This window comes from Schistocerca serialis, chromosome 2 (genome assembly GCF_023864345.2).
Source record: "Schistocerca serialis cubense isolate TAMUIC-IGC-003099 chromosome 2, iqSchSeri2.2, whole genome shotgun sequence".
Lineage (NCBI taxonomy): Eukaryota > Metazoa > Arthropoda > Insecta > Orthoptera > Acrididae > Schistocerca > Schistocerca serialis.
This window is the reverse complement of record NC_064639.1, coordinates 275,685,649-275,708,214: the sequence shown is the minus strand read 5'-3', so window position 1 is coordinate 275,708,214 and position 22,566 is coordinate 275,685,649. Positions and strand designations below refer to the sequence as shown.

Genomic DNA, 22,566 nt, shown 5'->3' with positions numbered 1-22,566 from the left:
ATATTTCAGCAATCAGCTGCTTTTATTTTAAACCCAAATATCAACCGGTTTCAGTCTTGAACCATCTTCACGGATAAGGGTTGAGATTGTTTAAGCCACCATATTACATTAGTCATTTCTAATATAATGCGTAATGCGTGCCATGGATATAAATATGTGGCACACTACATTTAGAAACAAACATACGAATACTAAATGTACGTTTCAAAAAAACGGTGTCCTCACAGCCACAAGTGTGGCAAGTGACTGTTTTTTCTATAATGCCCAAATTTTTAGGTGTCCAGAAAGACAAAAGCAACTTCATGTAAACATTTGCACAGGAAATTTTATTGGTACAAGTGGAGCCATGGCAATAGCAAGAGTAAAGATACGTTTTGGACGCACTCAAACGTATTATGATGTCCGTTACATCAGTTACTTAGGTGATGGAAACAGCAAAGTCTATAATGAAGTTGTGGCATCCAAACCATATGGAGATTTGCTAGAAATAAAGAAACTTGAGTGTGTGGGGCATGTGTAGAAGAGAAGGGGGGCTCGTCTTCATGAACTGAAGTCGTCGCTAGGGAAAACTTGCCTTAGTGATGGGAAACCAACTGGTGCCAAAGATGGACTGACAATACCAGCTATAAAGAAATTCCAAGATTATTATGGTTTAGGAATTAGGCCAAAATACTTTTCGTGTAGATCCAATGAAGAAAGCTGTATGGTCAGTGGATTTTCTTACACTGTCCAACACTGGTGAATCTCAAGACGGATTGTGCCTGGCAGTAGTGCAAAGCTAGTGCAAATATAATAAGGGTTTAGTAACTGGTGAAAAATATAATAACTGAAAGAGTCTGCCTTTGCAATTACGGAGCCAGTAAAACAAGTATTCAGAGACTTGGCAAACACTGATCTACTTCGAAAGTGTTTGTATAGAAGACCACAAAATACAAACGAGTCTGTGAAAAATGTCTTTTTGATTCGTTTACCCAAAAGTGTGTTTGTGGTCTTACCCACTTTACACTGTGGGGTGTATGATGCCTTTGCTACTTTCAATCAGAGAAACATCAGTAAACGTGAAATGCTGCAATCTCTAGGATTAGGTGTAAGTTGTCGCACTGCTGAGACAATTAGAGATTTGGATAGCGAGAGACTGATAAATGCAGAAAACAAGCTAAAAATGTACGATAGGTATGCAAGATCAACTAAAAAAGGTGCCAAGGCAGGATGTCTTTATGTCTCAACTTTTGACTTCGTTTTCCATAGGTTTATTTTTCCGATACAAAAGGTACATTTTCTCTCTTTCTACTCAATAAAGAAAGCTGAAATTTTCAGGATATAATCAAACACACATTTTGCATCGCATGCAGAAGCTTTTTTAATATTAACAGAGATGTTTTTAACATTATCTCAGGCAAATAGAACTGAAGTTTAAAAGAAAAAATCAGTCTCAGAGAAAAACATTTATATCTTTCTTTATAAGTGATAATATTAAATTCCTACAACTTCAACATTTACACAGTGTATTTATTATTCCTAAAATTTCAAAAATTTTTGTTGCTTATTTTCTGAGATAATGTACCTTATACACAACCTGGTTTTACATTATCCAGATAGGGCATTTCGTTTCGCCCGCATAAAGTACTAGGAGAATCTACATATTTGGAAACATATACACACTATTTTTCCTTAACTTTTTACTGCCTCATTCAGTGCTGACCTAGTCAGAGGTTCCACACGGAGAAGAAATATTTGGCAGTTCTTTTCTCCGTTTTACGAGACTAATCGTATAACAGAAATTTATCAACGTGCTCTCATTTTCTCACATATGTTAATTCAAGCTCACCTTTCAGAAATGAATAAACCATTGTCTTCCAGCGCTGGGATTTTGTGCTGCGGGAATTTCTGAAACAGATGCAAAAGATGAACAATAGGAGGAAAAGTAAATACTATCAAAGGACATTGCTCTGAGAAATACCTATATTGCAATCCAGTAATAACAACTAGTGCACAATGAAAAGTGGGAGCGAAGTTAATTTTTCAGTATGCTACTTTCCGTCCAAAAAGTTACGGGACTAAATTTATTCTGGGCGAATAAGCGGCGTCAGTGAATAAATTACGGTGGGAGCTTGAACTAACAACTTTCAGAGTATGGATGTGCCTTCTGCAGTGTCGTCGAGTATCGACAGCGGCGCAAGAAATATCGACCACCGCAAAGATACTGCACAGCGGAGCGGTATCACAAGGCGCCAATGAGATGCCAGGAAGAAGCCGTGCCTCCCGTGGTTATAAGGCCCCACCGCCTCGCCTCTGCCATGAACTAGCATCAAGAGAGACCTGGACAGTTCTGTTCGAGGTCGGATCCTGCCAACTTCCAGGAAATTCATATCGAAGTGACGTCATTGTGCAGCTCGCCGTGCGGCAGCCCGTGTCAACTGTCAGGGAGTGAAGAGACAACAGTCTCTTGTGTGCTGCGCCAATGCTATTAGAACTGCGTCAACAAGTGTCTACGAATTTGTCTTTTCTAGTGTCTGTAGTGCAGCAACAGTATGGCCATTCTGAACTTGTATCAATTCGCCACTCAGTAATCGTGACTCTTTTAGTGTGTTCTAAACCGCAAGTCCACATGTACAGCTTCATAGCTACAGCCGACCCTGACGAGCAAAGGTAAGTCTATTTTGTAATTAATAGTATTTCTTATTCAGAATGCTCTAATTAACTGTATTGTTACTAGCTGCCTCAGAGGCCAAGAAGTGGGACACAACACCTTCGACCAATCTGTTGTGAGCAGGCAGTGTTAAGTAGTGAACGTCAGGAAAAAGTGTATCTACATACTTGTTTTGCAATGGACTAAGAACTAAACGTCCCTAAATAAAATGTTCAAGCTGAACAACAGCCTGAATAAGGACATGGTTGTATAATGTTCTATTCGTTTAATGAAGTAAGGGAAAGACTATGTAGAACACTTAAATCATTAAAACCATCATCATAACTTTTTTATATTTTTTAATAATAAAAAAATGTTCAAATGTGTGTGAAATCTTATGGGACTTAACTGCTAAGGCCATTAGTCCCTAAGCTTACACTACTTAACCTAAATTATCCTAAGGACAAACACACACACCCATGTCCGAGGGAGGACTCGAACCTCCGCCAGGACCAGCCGCACAGACCATGACTGCAGCGCCTGAGACCCCTCGGCTAATCCCGCGTGGCAAAAATCCAATCTCGAAACCTTTTGGACAGACGGGGTACATGTAATATCACTGAAATAGGTAAGAAACTTTACCTCGAGCATTTCCGGTGTTCGCATTTCTTTAGTAATTTCTTTTATATTCACTATTTTCAGCTCCACTCCAATAATATTGGCTATAAGGCGGACGAAGCGACTAGGAGTGCTCAGCGCGTTGCTGTAGAGCGTAGGCGGGGCCATTCTGATGTCCTGAAGATCAGAGCGAGAGGTGATGATGTTCTGCTGCTGATAAAGAATTTCATTCATTCGTGTGTATCTATGTCAGCCAGGTATTTTACAAGGGGTCGTGTGTGACACTTTTACATTGTTTATGATACATACCTTTTTCAGTGACCGAAATAAAAGTGAATGGTTTACCGGTACTTTATTATTTAAATTGGTCTTGTCAATGTTAAAAAGGAGTAATTCGTCACGAAATTTTATTACAAATTTCTCTCCACTGGTTGTGAACTCTTGAACCTACTGTCCTAATGTCCGGTTGCTTTTTTTTCTGCTACCAGAAAAATTGAAATTACGAGTATGATTATCATTTATTAGATCAAAGTATTGCAACAGTCAACCGTCGACTTCATTGCAAGATGCTTGGAAGACTTACAAATCATAAAGTCACACGGATTATACTTTGGGATTCGCTGCTTTGAAATCACCAAAAATCATTGGGAAAGAACAACGTCGTTGTATTGGAAAGTATTGTCCACACAGTATGTGCCACGTTTAGTTCCTTGAAACTCTTTGCCTTCCTCTGAAATTTAAAGAAAGAAAATTTCCCTAACAGAGTTTAGTAGCAGAGGAAATGCAGGCAAAGTAATGTGGTTAGAAAAGGTTTTGCCAGATTGTATTGTGTCATTTTCTCTATGGACGACAATAGAAGGAAGGAAATTTCAGGAGGTGGAGAGATTTAAATACCTGGGAGAACGGATAAAACTTGGACTGACAGAAAAGGAAGCCAAAGAAGAACGAATAAACAAAATGAACTTATCATACAAACTAACTATTAACATCTACAATAGGAAGAATATTGCGATCAATGCAAAACTGAGAAATTTCCTGGCAGTGATCCACCCTGAAGCCTTTTCCGCAGCAGAAAATCTTAACCTAATAAGAACAGGAGTACTTAAGAGACTAGAACTTGTGGAGCGAAAGATTCTCGGGTGCATATTGGGACCGTGAAGAACAGAAGATGGTCAGTTTAGAAGACGAACTTACCAAGAACAGTGTATACCACACTAGAGAAAATATCAGACCTCATCAGGAAAAGAAGGAGCGTGTTTCTTCCGACACATCCTTAGAATGGACCAGAGGAACACAGCAAATAATACAGTTTCTGATCATCAAGAGAAACAAAATACGGTGGTGCGAAAGTATTTGGAAGAAATGGGAATACGCTAACCAGAAATGTACAGCAGGGTGATTTTTAAATTTAAAAAAAAGACCAGATTTTCACGCGTTTCGAGGGCAGAACTAGACCCAGAACAAAATCATCATGGTCAAAGAGCGAAGAAGGTTGCAAAGTATGAAAATAAAAAAGTACTGGACAAGGAGAAAGGCCACAAGAAATGAAGCTGACGTGAATTAACGTGGTCCACAGATGGCCAGACAAAACGAAGAAGAGGAAGAAAGAAAGTATGCAAAGATGAAACAGCTTTCCCAGCTGGTTGGCTTGGCAAGGAGCACCCACTACCCTGACCACAGCTCTGACTTTGGTTAAAGTATCGAACTGATCTCCTGCTACAGGCGTAATGCGACCTTGTCATCACAGTTGCAGTAGAGCAAATCAAGTGTGATGATGGATTAAAGATGGAAAGGGGTAGTAGAACTGGATGACTGACAAACAGTGTTTTGCAGTTTCCAGATATCCAGCTGTCCAGCGTCTAACATAACCAGTCTGTTACGGCGTACAGTGGAGTAAGACAAACGTAGACCTTCACCCGCTAGGTAGTAGCACCTCCTTGGAGCACTCAACAAAACGTCAAATGCCTTGCGAATAATAGTGAAATGAGTCTGAGTTACACCACAGCGTTCTCAAGCTTCATTAACAAATCAGACAAATTACACACTAGCACAATGGATACAGCAGTGATGAAATGCGTGATATTCTTTATGATAGTGATGACGGTGGTGCAGATAAGGACTAAAATTCTCATTGGCAAAAGAAAATGAAGATATATGCACCTTAACTACTGTTTTACAGAAAGCCCTCCCATTTCCAAAACTAATAGTGTCTGAGGTATACTTCTGTGGAAACGTTTACTGTCACAAGCTCTGGGTGAATGATACAGGGAAAAATTTAGGGGACATGTACGTATGGGATGAGCCCACAGGAAGCAGGAAATCACAAGAAATCTCTGCTTGCTAACCAAGCACAGAAAAAACAATCCTGTAAATACATAATTAATATATACAATATTAATGTAGCTTTAACTGCAATGAAATTGACACAAGAAACGAGTGTAGACATCACTGATTTAAAGTTCGCGGTTTCAGGGGCGCTATCTGCCTAATGATGCTGAATTTGGTCACATAGAACAAGCAGCACGAAATCGAACTGTCTTCGCTCCAAATGATTGGTAGAGAATAATACTAACTACAAGGAAAACAAACAAATTCCTGTTAGTAAGAACGGAAGGTAATGAGTTTCAGAGTATTAATAATTTGACAAAGGCAGCAACAAAACGAAAAAAAATGTAAATGAAGACAATGTGAACCGGTTGAAAATACAGCGGCTACATTTTGATAAGGAATAGGAGTATTATATCCACACTGAATGAAGACATGCCGTTTGAAGAGCTTTTGGCGAAACCTATGAAACAGGGTTGATCTCGTAGCCTTACTCTGACTGAACAAGAAAAACTATACAAAGGTCGACAGGCTATACCCGTTCTTAAGAAGAGCGACTTTTCGAATTTGATAAGATACACTACGTGTACCTGGCTGAAAATGACTTACAAGTTCGTGGCGCCCTCCATCGGTAATGCTGGAATTCAATATGGTGTTGGCCGACGATTAGCCTTGATCACAGCTTCCACTCTCGCATGCATATGTTTAGTCAGGTGCTGGAGGTTTCTTGGGGAACGGCAGCCAATTCTTCACGAAGTGCTGTACTGAGGAGAGGTATCGATGCTGGTCTGTGAGGCCTGGCACAAAGTCGGCGATCCAAAACATCCAAAAGGTGTTCTATATGATTCAGGTCAGGACTCTGTGCAGGCTAGTCCATTGCAGGGATGTTATTGTCGTGTAACCACTCCGCCACAGGCCGTGCATTATGAACAGGTGCTCGATCGTGTTGAAAGATGCAGTCGAATCCCCGAAATGCTCTTCAACAGTGGGAAGCAAGAAGGTGCTTAAAGCATCAATGTAGGCCTGCGCTGTTATAATGCCAAGCAAAAAAACAAGGGGTGCAAGTCCCCTCCATGAAAAAAACGACCACATCGTAACACCACCGCTTCCGAATTTCACTGTTGGCACTACACACTCTGGCAGATGACATTCACCGGGCATTCGTCATACGCAAACCCTGTTGCCATCGGATCGCCACATTGTATACCGTGATTCGTCATTCCATACAACGTTTTTCCACTGTTCAATCGTCCAATGTTTACGCTCCTTACACCAAGAGAGGCGTCGTTTGGGATTTACCGGCATGATGTGTTGCTTATGAGCAGCCGCTCGACCATGAAATCCATTTTCTCACCTCCCGCCTAACTGCCATGGTATTTGCAGTGGCCGGCCGCGGTGGCCGAGTTGTTCTAGGTGCTTCAGTCCGGAACCGCGCGACTGCTGCGGTCGCAGGTTCGAATCCTGCCACGGGCATGGGTGTGTGTGATGTCCTTAGGTTAGTTAGGTTTAAGTAGTTCTAAGTTCTAGGGGACTGATGACCTCAGTTGTTAAGTCCCATAGTGCTCAGAGCCATTTTATTTGCAGTGGATCCTGATGCATTTCGGAATTTCTGAGTGATGGTCTGGATAGGTGTCTGCCCATTACACATTACGAACATCTTCAACTGTGGGCGGTCTCTGTCAGTCAGCCGAGGAGGTTGGCCTGTACCCTTTTGCGCTGTGCGTGTCCCTTCACGTTCCCATTTCACTATCACATCGGAAGCAATGGACATAAAGATGTTTAGAAATATGAAAATCTCGCGTACTGACTTATGACACAAGCGACACCCAATCACCCGACCACGTTCGAAGTCCGTGAGTTCCGCAGAGCGCCCCATTCTGCTCTCTCATGATGTCTAATGACTACTGAGGTAGCTAATATGGAGTACATGGCAGTAGGTGGCAGCACAATGCACCTGATATGAAAAACGTATGTTTTGGGGGTGTCCGGATACTTTTGATTACATAGTGTACATCCCCCCCCCCCCCAGTGAACCATGCTTTTTTTAGAAACATAAGAAGCAATCAGAATCCACAAGACGTCGGCTTATCTCCTGACGCGATCTCTGAAGAGAGCGAGGAACAAATATGAGCTTAAAATGTGTGTCAGTTTTCGACTATGTTGTTATAAATGTGTTATTAAACGTAAATATCTTTTGGAAAATAATCTCTTTTTTTTAATATCCAACCTCAGTTCGAAGTAAGTCTTTTTTTGCATACCCAGTGGTGTAACTCTGCATTTTCCTGAAAGGAAAATACGTACAAATTACAAAGATCACAATTAAATGTTCTTTTTCAGTTTAAAAGGTTAATATAGTATGTAAACCATCAAAAACTTTCAATAAAGTTCCTCTCCTTGCTTCACTGGTTTATCTACAGTGTCAAACACAAAATCTTCATTATTGAATAAGTAGCTATTTTGACTTACACATCTATATTTCTCAGCCGTCCAACACTACTTGAATTAGAGTTGACTAAAGACTCAATTAAGTATAAAGTAAAAGATCCACAAATACATTGATAATTGACCTCACACGACTGAGCAAGCTAAAAAGGCCCTGAAATAGATGGAGAACGTGCCTGGATACAACACAGTTATACTGTAGTGGTGACAGTGCTCGAGCAATAAAAAAAAAAAAAAAAACACGCCCATACAATATGAAGAAATAAAACGTGTAACTGAGTTCGCCGGCCATTGTGGCCGAGCGCTTCTAGGCGCTTCATTCTGGAGCCGCGCGACCGCTACGGTCACAAGTTCGAATCCTGCCTCGGGCATGGATGTGTGTGTTGTCCTTAAGTTAGTTAGGTTTAAGTAGTTCTAAGTTCTAGGGGACTTATGACCTTAGATGTTAAGCCCCATAGTGCTCAGAGCCATTTGAACCACAACTGAGGTCGAGCAAGAAAGATACTGTCTTTTGACGGCACATAACATCAGAATGTGACAGACTACCTTAGCGGTGACATGGGGCCGTCGGTTGTCCGGAAGTGATCGTAATTGACAGTTGCCATTGTATTTCCAAATGGTCTGATTGTCGCAACCAGCTAGAGACCATTAACTGTTTCTCCGTGTAACTAGCAATCTGTTATCGACCTTCTAATATCCGTAACACTCAGTTAAACTCTCACAACACATCGCGTAAAAGGTAGGACCAGGAAGTGTGAAGGCTGATGACTGATGACTGTACCAGCCACAGGAAAACGTGAAGACGGCAGGAGAACTCGGGTCCCACTGAGGCAGCGCTCTTGCTGTAGGTCTCATTTAAAACCTTGGGTTTTGAAAACCTAACGGTGTTCATTCACACAATTTTGGGCAGGCTCCTTGGTTACGCAAAGTTGTTTCTCGCTTCTGCACACGGCCAGAACTGCTTTTCTGGTTACTAATTTCTGAATTAACCGCCATTATCACCGTCACACGTTATGGACAATGTATCTATACCAGGGAATCATTAAAGTCGACTTTGTACCTCTTGTTCGACCTCGTGCCAAACGTGAAATGGCGAATCAAATTTTACTCAAACTTACGAGGGCTATGTGTAAAGTAAGATCCGATCGGGTACGAAATGGAAACCACATTGAAAATCTGATGAAGCTCTGCACAAGTGTGTTGGGCAGTGTCTTTAGTATTCTCGTCGGTCGCGTCACGTCGCTCATTTCATCTCTGAGAGCAGAGTGAGCAGAGCACGGAAAGATGTCTAGAAAGTAGTGTCTGCCGCTAAGTATGAGGGCTAGCGAGAGATTTCACCTGATGTCATCCAGCTCACATAAAATGTCATGCGTTTCTTTATTCATGGCAATTCTCGGGTGCACTCTCCTGGGGCAATGAAGAGTCTCCTGCAGCGTTTTCGATGGAAAGTATTTGATCGCCGACAGTACAACCCGTAATTAGCTCCCCCCCCCCCCCCCCCCCCCGAGTTTCAGATCTACTCATATGAACTGTTGGCTATGGAGACAACATTTTGGCACAGACAACGAGCAGCAGACCAGCGTAGAGATTTGACGGAAAGCCCAGTCGGCTGCCTTTTGTGACGTGGGTGCTGGAAAGTTGGTACAACGCTGCTACATATGTCTACGCTATGCAGGGAAGTATCTGGAACGTGCTGCAAACTGTCACAAATGAAATATTTTTGATTTTCACAGTGATTTCCATTTCGCCACCGATTGGACCTTACTTTCTCAATAGCCCTGGCTATTACTTAATAGTCGGTCGCTGTGGCCGAGCGTTTCTAGGCGCTTCAGTCTGGAACCGCACGACCGCTACGGTCGCAGGTTCGAATCCTGCCTCGGGCATGGATGCGTGTGATGTCCTTAGGTTAATTAGGTTTAAGTAGTTCTAAGTTCTAGCGGACTGATGACTCAGACGTTAAGTCCCATAGTGCTCAGAGCCAATTACTTAATATAGGAATACCATTAGTAGCCTCAAAGTTTTGTTACTCTCTGATTAGCGGCGATAATAATTTGCCACAGCTGAAAAGTTCGGCATCACAAAATTAATGAAAGAGTCTAACGATTTACTGTAAGGATCGTATCTGAGTCACCAACGAAGTCATTCAAATGAAAGAAGAGTCCGTCAGGATGAACTCATTTCCCCCAAGCTGAGAGTTTCAAGAGACAGTTTGGGACAGGTAATAGGGCAATAACATTAATGACCGACAACGTTGTAGTTTGCGAGCTTTTAATGATGTCAGTTTGGCACATGGTTAGACAGATTATAAAACGAGTGAAGGAATGTTGGGGTTTGTACTGTAACAACGAGGCCGCTAGAGACGGTACAGAAGTTCAAATTGCAAAAGGATGGGGATGGGATTCGGAACTACTTCGTCCTTTGTTTTTTATGATGATGATGATGATGTTTGGTTTGTGGGGTGCTCAACTGCGCGGTTATCAGCGCCCGTACAAATTCCGAACCTTTGCTCAGCCTAATCTCGCCACTTTCATGATGATGACAACACAAACACCCAGGCATCTCGAGGCAGCTGAAAATCCCTGACCCCGCCGGGAATCGAACCCGGATCCCCGTGCTCGGGAAGTGAGAACGTGGCCGCGAGACCACGAGTTGCGGATATTTGTTTTTTATGTAACTTTAAATAATCTTAATAACGAATAACACTTGGCACAGCGTACGAGCTGAGAAAAGTTTTATTATTCAGGAGAAAGAGCTTGACAATTTGAGCAAGTCAGTAAAACGTTGGTCCACCTCCGGCTCCTATACTAACGGTTATTCCGCCTGGTATTGACTGATAGAGCTGTTTAGTGTCCTCCTGAGCGATATAGTACCACATGCTGTCCAACGGGCGCGTTAAATCGTCAAAATCACGAACTGGTTGGAGGATCCTACCCATAATGTTCCAAACGTTCTCAGTTAGGGAGAGATCCAGCAAACTTGCTAGCAAAAGTATGATGTGGCAAGGATGGAGACAAGAAGTAGAAACTCTCGCTGTGTGTGGGTGAGCATTATCTTGCTGAAAAGCAAGTCCAGGATGGCTGCCATGAAGGGCAACAAAACAGGCGTAGAATATCGTCGACGTACTGCTGTGCTGCCAAAGTGCTGCGGATGTCAACCAAAAGGGACTGAAGTATTTTTTTGTTAATATAAGGGCGTGATTTTGAAAGGTACTCGGCAGATCGCACAAGTAGAGAACTTTTGTAAAACCTAGCTGCAAATGCGCTGAACTAAGGCCAACTTACACTGGTACAGTACTGATACAGAGATATTTTGTTGAAAAACATAACTCAAGAAGTTTAAAACTGAGATGTGCCACCATATCTCAACCTCACCTTTACTGGCGTTCTTTGTGGTAGTTTTCACATAAATAATGACATGTCTTATTTCACCACGTGCTTCTTTGCATGTACTGAAGATTGCTGTCCTAAGGTATATCGTCCCAATGCGGAACACAGTTTACGAAAACTTGAGGCGATGTCGCCAACAGCCTAGCCGCAGTGGTAAAACTGGTTCCCCTCAGATCACGGAAGTTAGGTACTGTCGGGCTTGACTAGCACTTGGATGGGTCTCCGTTCGGGTCCGCCAAGTTGGCAATTGGGCTGCGCTCAGCCCTTCTGAGCCGAATTGAGGAGCTACTTGATTGAAAAGTAGCGGCACCTGTCACGAAAACTGACAACGGCCAGGAGAGCGGTGTGCTTTCCACATGCCCCTTCGTATTCGCATCCGGTGACGCCTAATGCCTGAGGAAGACTTGGCGGTCGGTGGGTACCGTTGGATCTTGAAGGCATGTTTGGACGGTGTTTGTTTGTTTGAGATGATGTGGAGATGATCCGAATTACTGTTCTACTGCTTTTATTATAGCTTAGCCTTACAATGATAAGCAGTTTCACTCATATTCTTAACATCTTCAGACTTATTTTAACTGCAGAGCGACCTGTCGGCTTCATGGGCTGCTAGCTGCCCCTTTATATTTTTAGCGTGCAAAGACAAATGCGACAGAACACTGTATTTAAAATATTAAAATAAGCATTGTTGCTGTCGTATCTCGAAAGATACAGTTATTAGTGCGCTGAGCACAGACTTCTGCTTCTGTCAAGTGTAAACGCGTTTTTGGGCTGCAGTAGAGACGACAAAGGAGATAACACTACAGAATCTTGCAGAAGAGGGGAAGATCTATGTGTCAAGCCATATCTGCAAGTTAGCAACTGTAAATACCCTATAAGAATGTTGGGGAATGTGCTTTTGCCGGGTGTTAAACATGTCACATTTATGGATTGACTGTGAGTAGACACAAACGTAATCGCTTTTATTTTCTATTACCTGCCGTTGTCAAAATTCTAATAACTTGTCTTCTACATATGTATACGGATAAGCAATTGATGATCAAATATAGTTAGAGAAACCAGTCGTGTCTTTGAATAAAGACTTTTAACAGTCGTGATGATCCTTCTTATTCAGTATGGAATATTTCGACTGCGGATGTCCTACATACAAAGTGTTACTTTGAGTGAGTTCCCTCGTAGTTATGGAGAATTAATTTTGTCGACAGTGTAACCATGAATCCCTCTTTAAAATATTGAGAGGTTTACCTGAATATAAACACCATCCAACGGTGCCAGCCTAAATTCCTCTAGCCCACGGTTCTATCAAACTAACACATTGTATACAACTGCAATACATTGCAGCAACCTCACTTCGTAGTACATGCGTCACTTACAGCTCACGCAATGTATGGTAGTAATGGATCTGAAAATCTGAACGATACAAGCTTCGCTGTGTAGCTACTATTCCAATGATAGGCGTCCGGTAGATCCTAATCGGCTGTAAAAGAAATGTGATGTTTATATTAATGTACTAAGAGTAAGCATATCTGGACTCTGGTGACAAGCGGTAGGTCTCTGACAGCGATACGTGGCTGTGTTATCTCGTGATAACGTCTGATAAGAGAACGATAAGGAGTCGTGCTATTTCCTTGTTCCCTGAGCGTTACATTCACAACACTTACAGGGGGTCCGCAAGTCTGGTTTCCATAAATTGATTTCTCAATACCGCTCTGGTTGGTCGAATAAACAAACCAATAGTGGTTCTGGAAATGCGGCTCGGGCTGCCAAATTTCTTCTTCCAGCGTTCATATTCCCTCCTAACTGAACGCTCAATCGTTTTTGAACTGTGCTACGGTTCGCCTTTAAAAATGTTGGTTACTCTGAGTGAAGTGAGCCGGCCGGTGTGGCCGTGCGGTTGTAGACGCTTCAGTCTGGAACCGCCTGACCGCTACGGTCGCAGGTTCAAATCCTGCCTCGGGCATGGATGTGTGTGATGTCCTTAGGTTAGTTAGGTTTAAGTAGTTCTAAGTTCTAGTGGACTGATGACCACAGATGTTAAGTCCCATAGTGCTCAGAGCCGTTTGAACCATTTGACTGAAGTGATTTTTGTGCATTAAAGGATAAAAAGCTTTGTTCCATTGACCAATAACTGTTATTGTGTTGCAAGTAAAAGAAGCACAGGAAGAGTATCAGTAAGAAATGACTTACGAGAGGCTGTGTGTGTGTGTGTGTGTGTGTGTGTGTGTGTGTGTGTGTGTGTGTTGTGTGTGTATGTGTGTGTGTTACAGATGTGCATGGGCACATGCTACGACGGAGATCCGGCGAGGTTAAGCGTCTTTTATTTGTTTAGTTTTCACTTTATGGCACAACTTTCCTTGATTTTTCTTTCTAGTGCTAGGTGTCTTAGGCGTTAATGTGATTATTGTTACATTACGGCCAGTAATACATGTACCTAACACATGCCAGCGATCCAAAGGAACACGGAATGTCCTCCGACTTTGCCTATGGTGAAATGGGATAGTATTTAATGGGGAACCTGGGTCTTCCAGGCGTAACCGTTAGATTTTGAAGCCGTAGCTGCATTTCTCATTCAAGTGGCCTCTTCATGAAAGTGAGTATACCCTACTTAAATTGTTCGACAAACGATATATCATTGACTACTGCTTCGCGCGCCCGCACGGCTTTCCGGGCGGGTAGGAGCGCCTGGTCCCCGGCACGAATCCGCCCGGCAGATTTGTGTCGAGGTCCGGTGAACCGGCCAGTGTGTGGATGGTTTTTAGGCGGTTTTCCATCTGCCTCTGCGAATTCGGGCTGGTTCCCCTTTTTCCGCCTCAGTTACACTATGTCGTCGATTGCTGCGCAAACAAGTTCTCCACGTACACGTACACCACCATTACTCTACCACGCAAACATAGGGGTTACACTCGTCTGGGCCGACCGGAGTGGCCGAGCGGTTAAAGGCGCTACAGTCTGGAACCGCACGACCGCTACGGTCGCAGGTTCGAATCCTGCCTCGGGCATGGATGTGTGTGATGCCCTTAGGTTAGTTAGGTTTAAGTAGTTCTAAGTTCTAGGGGACTTATGACCACAGCAGTTGAGTCCCATAGTGCTCAGAGCCATTGAAGCATTTTTACACTCGTCTGGTGTGAGACGCTTCCGTTGGGGGGTCCACCGGGAGCCGAACCGCACAATAACCATGGGTTCGGTATGGGGCGGCGAAGGGGTGAAGTGGACTGCGATAGTCGTCGTGTGGTTGTAGACCACGGCGGCTGCGGCGGGGACGGAGCCTCTCCGTCGTTTCTAGGTCCCCGGTTAGCATACAAAACAATACAATACTGCTTCACGCGTTGAAACCACTTCCCCCTGGCAGCAACAAATGTTTAGCTTGTAAGTAGGCTGTTTATGTTTTCTTATTGGCAACGTTACGTAGTGCTCAATATGAAAATCACTGGCTGTGCTGTGTGCAGTCTGTCGCTAGTTTGCATTGTTGTCTGCCATTGTAGTGTTGGGCAGCGGCAGCTGGATGTGAACAGCGCGTAGCGTTGCGCAGTTGGAGGTGAGCCGCCAGCAGTGGTGGATGTGGGGAGAGAGATGGCGGAGTTTTGAAATTTGGCATGAACTGATATATATATTATGACTTGTGATGATATTAAGGTAAATACATTGTTTGTTCTCTATTAATATCTTTCATTTGCTAACTATCCCTATCAGTAGTTAGTGCCTTCAGTAGTTTGAATCTTTTATTTAGCTGGCAGTAGTGGCGCTCGCTGTATTGCAGTAGCTTGAGCAGCGAAGATTTTTGTGAGGTAAGTGATTTGTGAAAGGTATAGTTTAATGTTAGTCAGGGCCATTCTTTTGCAGGGATCTTTGATAGTCAGATTGCGTTGCGCTAAAAATATTTTGTGTCAGTTTAAGGACAGTCATATATAAATTGTTCAAAGGGGACGTTTCATAAGTGTGAAGTTATCCAACTGTGTAATTGCGTAAACATCTGTCACTGACGTAGTAAAAAAATGTTTATCTCTCAGTTAAATGATCAGATAGCTGTGTAATTCTGTGTTTTAGAGAAATATGGTACCGATGTGTAAAGTTGTATAAGCAAATACCATATTAGCTAGGGCTCCTTGTGCTTGCCAAACACATGGTACACAAAGTAAGCGTGTACCCCCCTGAGGATTAATGTAATTATACCCTCAGGTGTTACAGATTACAGCAATGAAATGAAATGTATCACTGAAAACTTTCTTTGTAATTCAAAAATCTTTAAAAATAAATGTTTTAAGTACAAAATTAATCACTGAAATGCGTGTCCTGTAGCGCTAAATGTGCATAATCTCTGTGAAAGTGTCGTAGTTATTTTCCTCCAAAAGCTAAGTTCTGCAGAAGCCAATGTACTTACCTCATGATAAACAAAAGTGAAATGCTTTGCGTAGAGATATCTTAGTTATTACGCTTATTGTTGTGATGAAGAAATTACTGTGCTGTAACGTATTGTTGTCCTACGGAAAAGGCTGTCTCCTTGTAGCAATAGCACAAAAGTCACCACTAAAACATGTCTCACTTTATAGAAGAATTCAGAAAAAACTGTGCAGATATAAGACAGATACACCGCAAAAGCAACATTGTAAATTGTCACTCCTTAGTAGCGTCGTGATAAAAATCGTGTAGCTGTTACATAAACTAACCTCTGTGTCATCTGGTATCTCTCAGAAAGCACTTTAAATTCAGAATGTATTTTCAAATAAACCAAAATGTTGCATTAAAATCTCATTAGCAGTACTGGTAAATGTTCTAAGTATGTGAGCCTTATAGTCGTTACGTAATCGTGCAACAAACAAGCAAGAATGTACACACACAATAACACTGTGACGTCTGTTTACTATAACAATGCATTCGTCATTTCTGTTTAAATAAGTTCTGTTGGTTCTTGATTGGATATTTAACTTCAAACATTGTTGCATGGTAACAGTTTCTTAAGTCTGACAAAGCATACTAGAAATGTGAAGCGAAACGTTTTATGGCAAAGACAAAGTTAAAAAGCAGATTATCTCCCAATAAATGGTTTTACATGTGAAATGTGGTGTAGCCCTTTACTCTTCCTAGCACGCAGAGTTTCAACTTTAACGCAATTATCATGTGGTATACGTCGGTAAAGAATACTGGAATTTTGCTCAAGGTTAGCGTCAATGTTATTTTTCCCTGAGCCAGCGGGCGCACGCGGCTGCCTGCGGTGTGAGTCATTGTCTGTTTCTTTGTTGGCGCGCGCCGTTACTGGGATTAGGAGGCCTAACTTCCACAAATTCGCCTTGCCCAGAGGGCCCAGCTCTGTTTAAAGCTCGCCAGTTCTGATGGAATTCAGGTCTGTCGTTATGTCGGTAGTTGACATAGTTTCTTGTTTGTCGGTCATGTGGTGGAGAATTTCTCCCGGAATCGTAATTGCGTGGTGGACCGTTGCGTCTGAAGTTATTCTGTCTCCCTTGATAGTATTTATTTTGGTTCCCATATTGTCTGTTTCTCTTATTGTCTCTGTGATAGTCACTACCACGGAGAGGTGATCTTTCCCTGTAGTTATTACTACTCTGCCAACGGTTGTCATACGGGTGGTGTCTGTTTTGGTCACGATTTGTGTTGTGAGAATAGCCTTGTCGTGTAAAGTTATTACTTCTTTCATCGCGGAATTGCGACGGATGTGACCTGTAATTGCTGTGTTCCTGGTTTCGCGTTCCGCGATTGTCAGTGTCAATTTCTAATTCTTGTAACAGTCCCTGAAATGCTTCAATGTCGTCTTTGCAACGTCCTGCTAAAATAATATGTCGTAAATGTTCAGGCAATTTGAGTAAGCAAATGCGGATGAGTTCTGAGGGGCTGTATGGGTTTGACAGGTACTGATTCTTGTGCAACATGTCTTCAAAATATTTCACAAGACTGGAAAATTCAGATTGTTCAAAGTGTTTCATCATCATGATGCTATGTTTTACGCGGTCTTGTGTGGCTTGAGACCAATATGCTGAGAGGAAGGCATGGTAAAATTCTCCTTCACTGTGGCAATCGTGAATTACCGATCGCATTCTTACAGCTGGTTCATTCTCTAAGTAGCCACACATAAATTCTAATCTGTGTTCCAACGACCAGTTGGGAGGAAAACAATGAGAGAATTGATGAAGCCATGCTTGTGGATGAATGTCGTTGCCAGAATTCTTAAATGTTTTGAATTTACGTGTAGTAATGAACAGCTTATAGTCAAAATCATCATGTCGGCGAGTCGCATATCGGTCATTGTTAGGTCGTGTCGGCCGTTCCCTCTCAAAATTCGGTGCACATTCCCAATTTCTTTCATTACTTCCGAAATGCCCTGTGTTATTTTGTGTCTGTTCCGTATTTGTATGTCCCTCTTCCCGTATTGGGGCGCGAGTGTCCTCTGAAATACGTAATTCTTGTACTACTTGTGCCAACTGATCTTGCACTTCCCGGATTTCTCTCTTGTACTGTGTATTGATTTGATTTTGATTTTGTTTGAATTTTCTAATTTGTTCATACTCTTCTGTGTCAGTGAAGGCTACAGGTGTTGTGTCATTCAGATCATCATCTACCTTTGTAGATAAGTTAGTGACCTGATCCGAAAGTTCGGCTACTTTCTCCGATAGTGAAATCATTTCCTCTGTATGTTTTTCTGAACCAAGTTTCAGAGTGTCCATTTGTGTTGCAATCATGTCTACTGTGTCTTTTAAGTTTTCTTGACTTTTTGCAAGTTGCGCAACCGAATCGGTAGATGCAACTGCGTCAATTTTAGCTTGCAAGGTGTTGTGATTTTCATGAACAATAGTTTGCAGTTCTTTTATGGCTGCTTCGTGATTCTGTAATGCATTTTCATGACGCGAAAAAATAGGTTGGAAATGCTCACAAATTTGTGTTTTTACGTCGTTACAGACTTTTTGACATTTCGATTCAATGTGATGTAACTCAGCAGTTAAATCCTCACGTGTTCGTTCAAGAGTTTGCTCCAATGAGTCTAACTTTTGAAGCTTTTTCTGTGTTTGTCTCTGATTTTGTTCCATTGTGTCTAACTTTTGAAGCTTTTGCTGTGTTTGTCTCTGATTTTGTTCCATTGTGTCTAACTTTTCAAGCTTTTGCTGTGTTTGTCTCTGATTTTGTTCCATTTGTTGCATTAATTGCAATAATAATGTATTAGTGTCTGGAATCTGTTTCTCTACACTTTTCGGCAGTGCATTTGCACCGACAACATTCACATTTTGACAAGCAGAAAATGTGTCTTGACTTATTTGAGAAAACGGTGATGACCCAAAACCTGAATCTACAGTATTTGCGAAATTGTGTCCTGTCATTTCGGATTCCTGAGGCGAGCTGTTGCCGACCGATCGATCGATAATGCTTCCCTCTTCACTAATTGTTTCACTGACCGTGCCATTGTTTGCCGCCCGCTCCATTTCCCTATGCACGATTACCAAATTACTACTTTGAACATCAGTTAATTCATTACTCTGCGGCGCTAACACACTGCCTTCGTCTTCACTGTCATTTATCACTGGCTGTGCTGTGTGCAGTCTGTCGCTAGTTTGCATTGTTGTCTGCCATTGTAGTGTTGGGCAGCGGCAGCTGGATGTGAACAGCGCGTAGCGTTGCGCAGTTGGAGGTGAGCCGCCAGCAGTGGTGGATGTGGGGAGAGAGATGGCGGAGTTTTGAAATTTGGCATGAACTGATATATATATTATGACTTGTGATGATATTAAGGTAAATACATTGTTTGTTCTCTATTAATATCTTTCATTTGCTAACTATCCCTATCAGTAGTTAGTGCCTTCAGTAGTTTGAATCTTTTATTTAGCTGGCAGTAGTGGCGCTCGCTGTATTGCAGTAGCTTGAGCAGCGAAGATTTTTGTGAGGTAAGTGATTTGTGAAAGGTATAGTTTAATGTTAGTCAGGGCCATTCTTTTGCAGGGATCTTTGATAGTCAGATTGCGTTGCGCTAAAAATATTTTGTGTCAGTTTAAGGACAGTCATATATAAATTGTTCAAAGGGGACGTTTCAAGCTATAGGGGAAGCCATTTGTAGCGAGAATGGAGCTACTCGCATTGCATGCAAATTACTGTCCAGTATGTCATAATGTGGGAAACGACGCTAAAAAGTACAGTTAGGATACGAAGTGAACGGCTGAAACTACGGAAACCAGCGTAAGAGGATAACTTTCACTTAACCGTATGGAATATTTCGATTCTTGCATGGTTTTCCCCAACGTTCCTTAATCCAATCAGAAATGACAAGAAGGAAGATTAAAACATAGCGCCCCGCCGACGAGGAGGTAATTTGAGACGGAACGTAGATGGGATTGCACATAGATGGGAAACGTGAGTGGGCCATGTCCTTGTCAAAGGCACAATCCAGTTACTAAACTTAACCGATTTAGGAAGACGACCTGAAACCTAAATCTGAATCGCCAAACGGCGAAAAGAATCGAAATCCTCCCAAACGCAAGTATCTGAACCAACTTATTTGGTGGGATAGTCTTCAACTTTCGGAACGAAAGAAATAGAGGAACTGCAGTTCTCAAAGGATATTAGAAAATACTGAACGTAATAAGCAGAAAATAATAGCACTGGAGCAGTCATTTATTCAAATTAGTAGTAGAAATTGCAAATACCATGTAACCAATATGAAGAAAATACTGGACAAAGTATGAAGAAAACAGTAGTGCTATGTAAGACAATTATTTCCCGAAAATCTAAGAAACGTGCCAAAATAATAGGAATAAAGACAATGTAAGACATTTCACACGGCATATGACAGTTGGAGCATTTAGCACAGTAGTCGAACATAGTTACTGAACAAATATAATATTTTGTGCGTATGGTACATACCCAGTTACACCAGGAGGAAGACTATGCTGTATTCTGCTTCTCGCGCGTCCCACTAACGTACAAGCAACTTCAGCGCCATCATAAATTTTATACCACAGGGAATGCAGTGTCATCGTTAAGCGCTGGGTCATCCTTGCGTAGCAGTCAAATAATCTGATTAGATAAGGACACTGGGATGTTCCAGCCGGATCTATCCTAATAAGGAATACCTAATTGCTGCAAATGACCGATATCGGCAACCGGATTCTCTTAATTTCGGAGGGCAAGGGCGTGTAGTACGTACTCAGCAACTCCACTGCTAATCGTTCTCTAGTGTGCAGAGCATGCACACTACCATAAAAAAGGAATTTTAAGTATATAAAATAATTGTAGTTGTATAAAGAAAATGCAGAGTATAACGGAACACTGTACACGGTCGCAACATTGAGGTGAGGGTTGCGGAACTTTATGGACGAACGTGGACAACACATACACATAAGATTGTCTAGAGGGAATATTTGAGCTATACCCTCACAAAATGTTACTTTCAGCAACATAAACTCTTTACAAAAATTAAATTTTTCTTGAGTCATATGAGTCTCAACTGTAACTTCTGTCATGATTGAAGATGAGAATGAGAATCATATCTCTCAGGGAAAATTTGATTCCATCGGATCAATAGATCACCTATGCCTGAGGTACAGGCAGGATATCCTCATTACGTCCAAAGCTGGTGTGTCTATTCCAGTACTGTACAGTGTGGGCAATACTGACGATTTAAGAAGGGGAAAATAGACTGAAGGTGAAATTTGTGTTAGAGGGGGCATTGGACGAGGCCAGTACGAGCAGCTGTGTTAGCTATACTGATAAGGTTGTATAATGGCTGGCACATGCGCCTCAGTAAGCAAAACCCGGTCCATAGCACGAATTTTAATCGCTACTTCAGCTTATGTCATTATCTACAAAAATATGTAGCGAAACATCACCGTAATAAAACATGATAACCATCGAGAGTGCTTAGCTGCTGTAGTAGTTGCTTTGTTGCTGTGTATTTGTAAATAATAAAATCGTATTTCTTTCAAGTAAAGGACTAGTTGTATTTACAACACTTCTCAGTGTTAAAGCAGACGTTTCACTTTCTGAATAACATACTTTCTCAAACATTACACATTCGAGGTAAAATACCACTTTATCCTGTATATTATGTGAACAGAAAATTACGTATGTCACATGTCACATGCTCCTGAAATTGTGTAGGCTGAAATCCACGCCAGTATTTGGTACTGAGAATAATATAAAGTCACAATACCTTTCATCGTCTTCTCCAGGTGTCCAACATCTGCTAACTATTTACGTTTTTTAATTTTTTTTCTTTTAATTTGTGGTAAGATCTTATGGGACCAAAGTGCTGAGGTCATCGGTCCCTTACACACTACTTAATCTAACTTGAACTAACTTACCCTAAGAACGATACACACACCCATGCCCGAGGGAGGACTCGAACCTCCGACGGGAAGAGCCACGCAAACCGTGACAAGGCGCCTTCGAACGCGTGGCTACTCCACGCGCCTTTGTTTTTAAAGAATTCAGCTGGTAACTATTTACAGTTGTGTTCTGTACGTAATTAGCAGTGATACATATTACGAAATAATACACCAACTGTAATCACTGAAAGCTATAAGGTTTGTAATTTACGTTTGTCAGGGCAAAGGACACTCCTACTAACTACGCAAATAAACAGTTAAAAAGAAATCTTTCGCTTTAAACAATAGTTACACATGTTTAAATGGTTCAAATGGCTCTGAGCACTATGGGACTTAACTTCTGAGGTCATCAGTCCCCTAGAACTTAGAACTACTTAAACCTAACTAACCTAAGGACATCACAAACATCCATCCTCGAGGCAGGATTCGAACCTGCGACCGTAGCGGTCACGCGGTTCCAGACTGTAGTGCTTAGAACCGCTCGGCCACCCCGTCCCGCAGTTACTCAACAGTTGCACGTCTGTTCGCCCGTACACATCTTCACAGCCGTCAGTCACCCCTGATATCTGTGGCTCATACCGCGCCACAGTTGCCACGGCGCCGGTTTTGGATAGCGCCGTTTGCCGTGCAGGGTATACTTTAACCACGGCGGCACGTGGACAGTTTACAAACTTCGCCACCTCGTAAATGCTTCCACTCCTGGCCCAAAAGCCAATTATCACGACCTTCTTGGATGTCATATAAATTGCTCCGTTTCTGCATTACGACAGCCGCACGGGATTAGCCGAGTCAGAGGGTTAGCTGCTCTCTGTAATAAAAAAAACTGAGTTAATCCGTCAACAACGAACTTAAA

The 22,566-nt window shown here is 42.1% G+C and overlaps 1 protein-coding gene across 1 annotated transcript in view; it reads right to left on the bottom strand.

Moving 5' to 3' along the window:
* LOC126455519 (glutathione S-transferase 1-like) overlaps positions 1 to 20,295 on the bottom strand; it is a 29,494-nt gene extending 9,199 nt beyond the window's left edge. Inside the window, exons 1-3 of the mRNA XM_050091270.1 lie at positions 20,251 to 20,295; positions 3,272 to 3,460; positions 1,829 to 1,887 (exon numbers count right to left, since the gene is read on the bottom strand). Coding sequence (XP_049947227.1) covers positions 1,829 to 1,887; positions 3,272 to 3,415 — 203 coding nt within the window. The 5' untranslated portion in view covers positions 3,416 to 3,460; positions 20,251 to 20,295. The remainder of the gene's footprint in view (positions 1 to 1,828; positions 1,888 to 3,271; positions 3,461 to 20,250) is intronic.
* Positions 20,296 to 22,566: the final 2,271 nt, after the last annotated feature.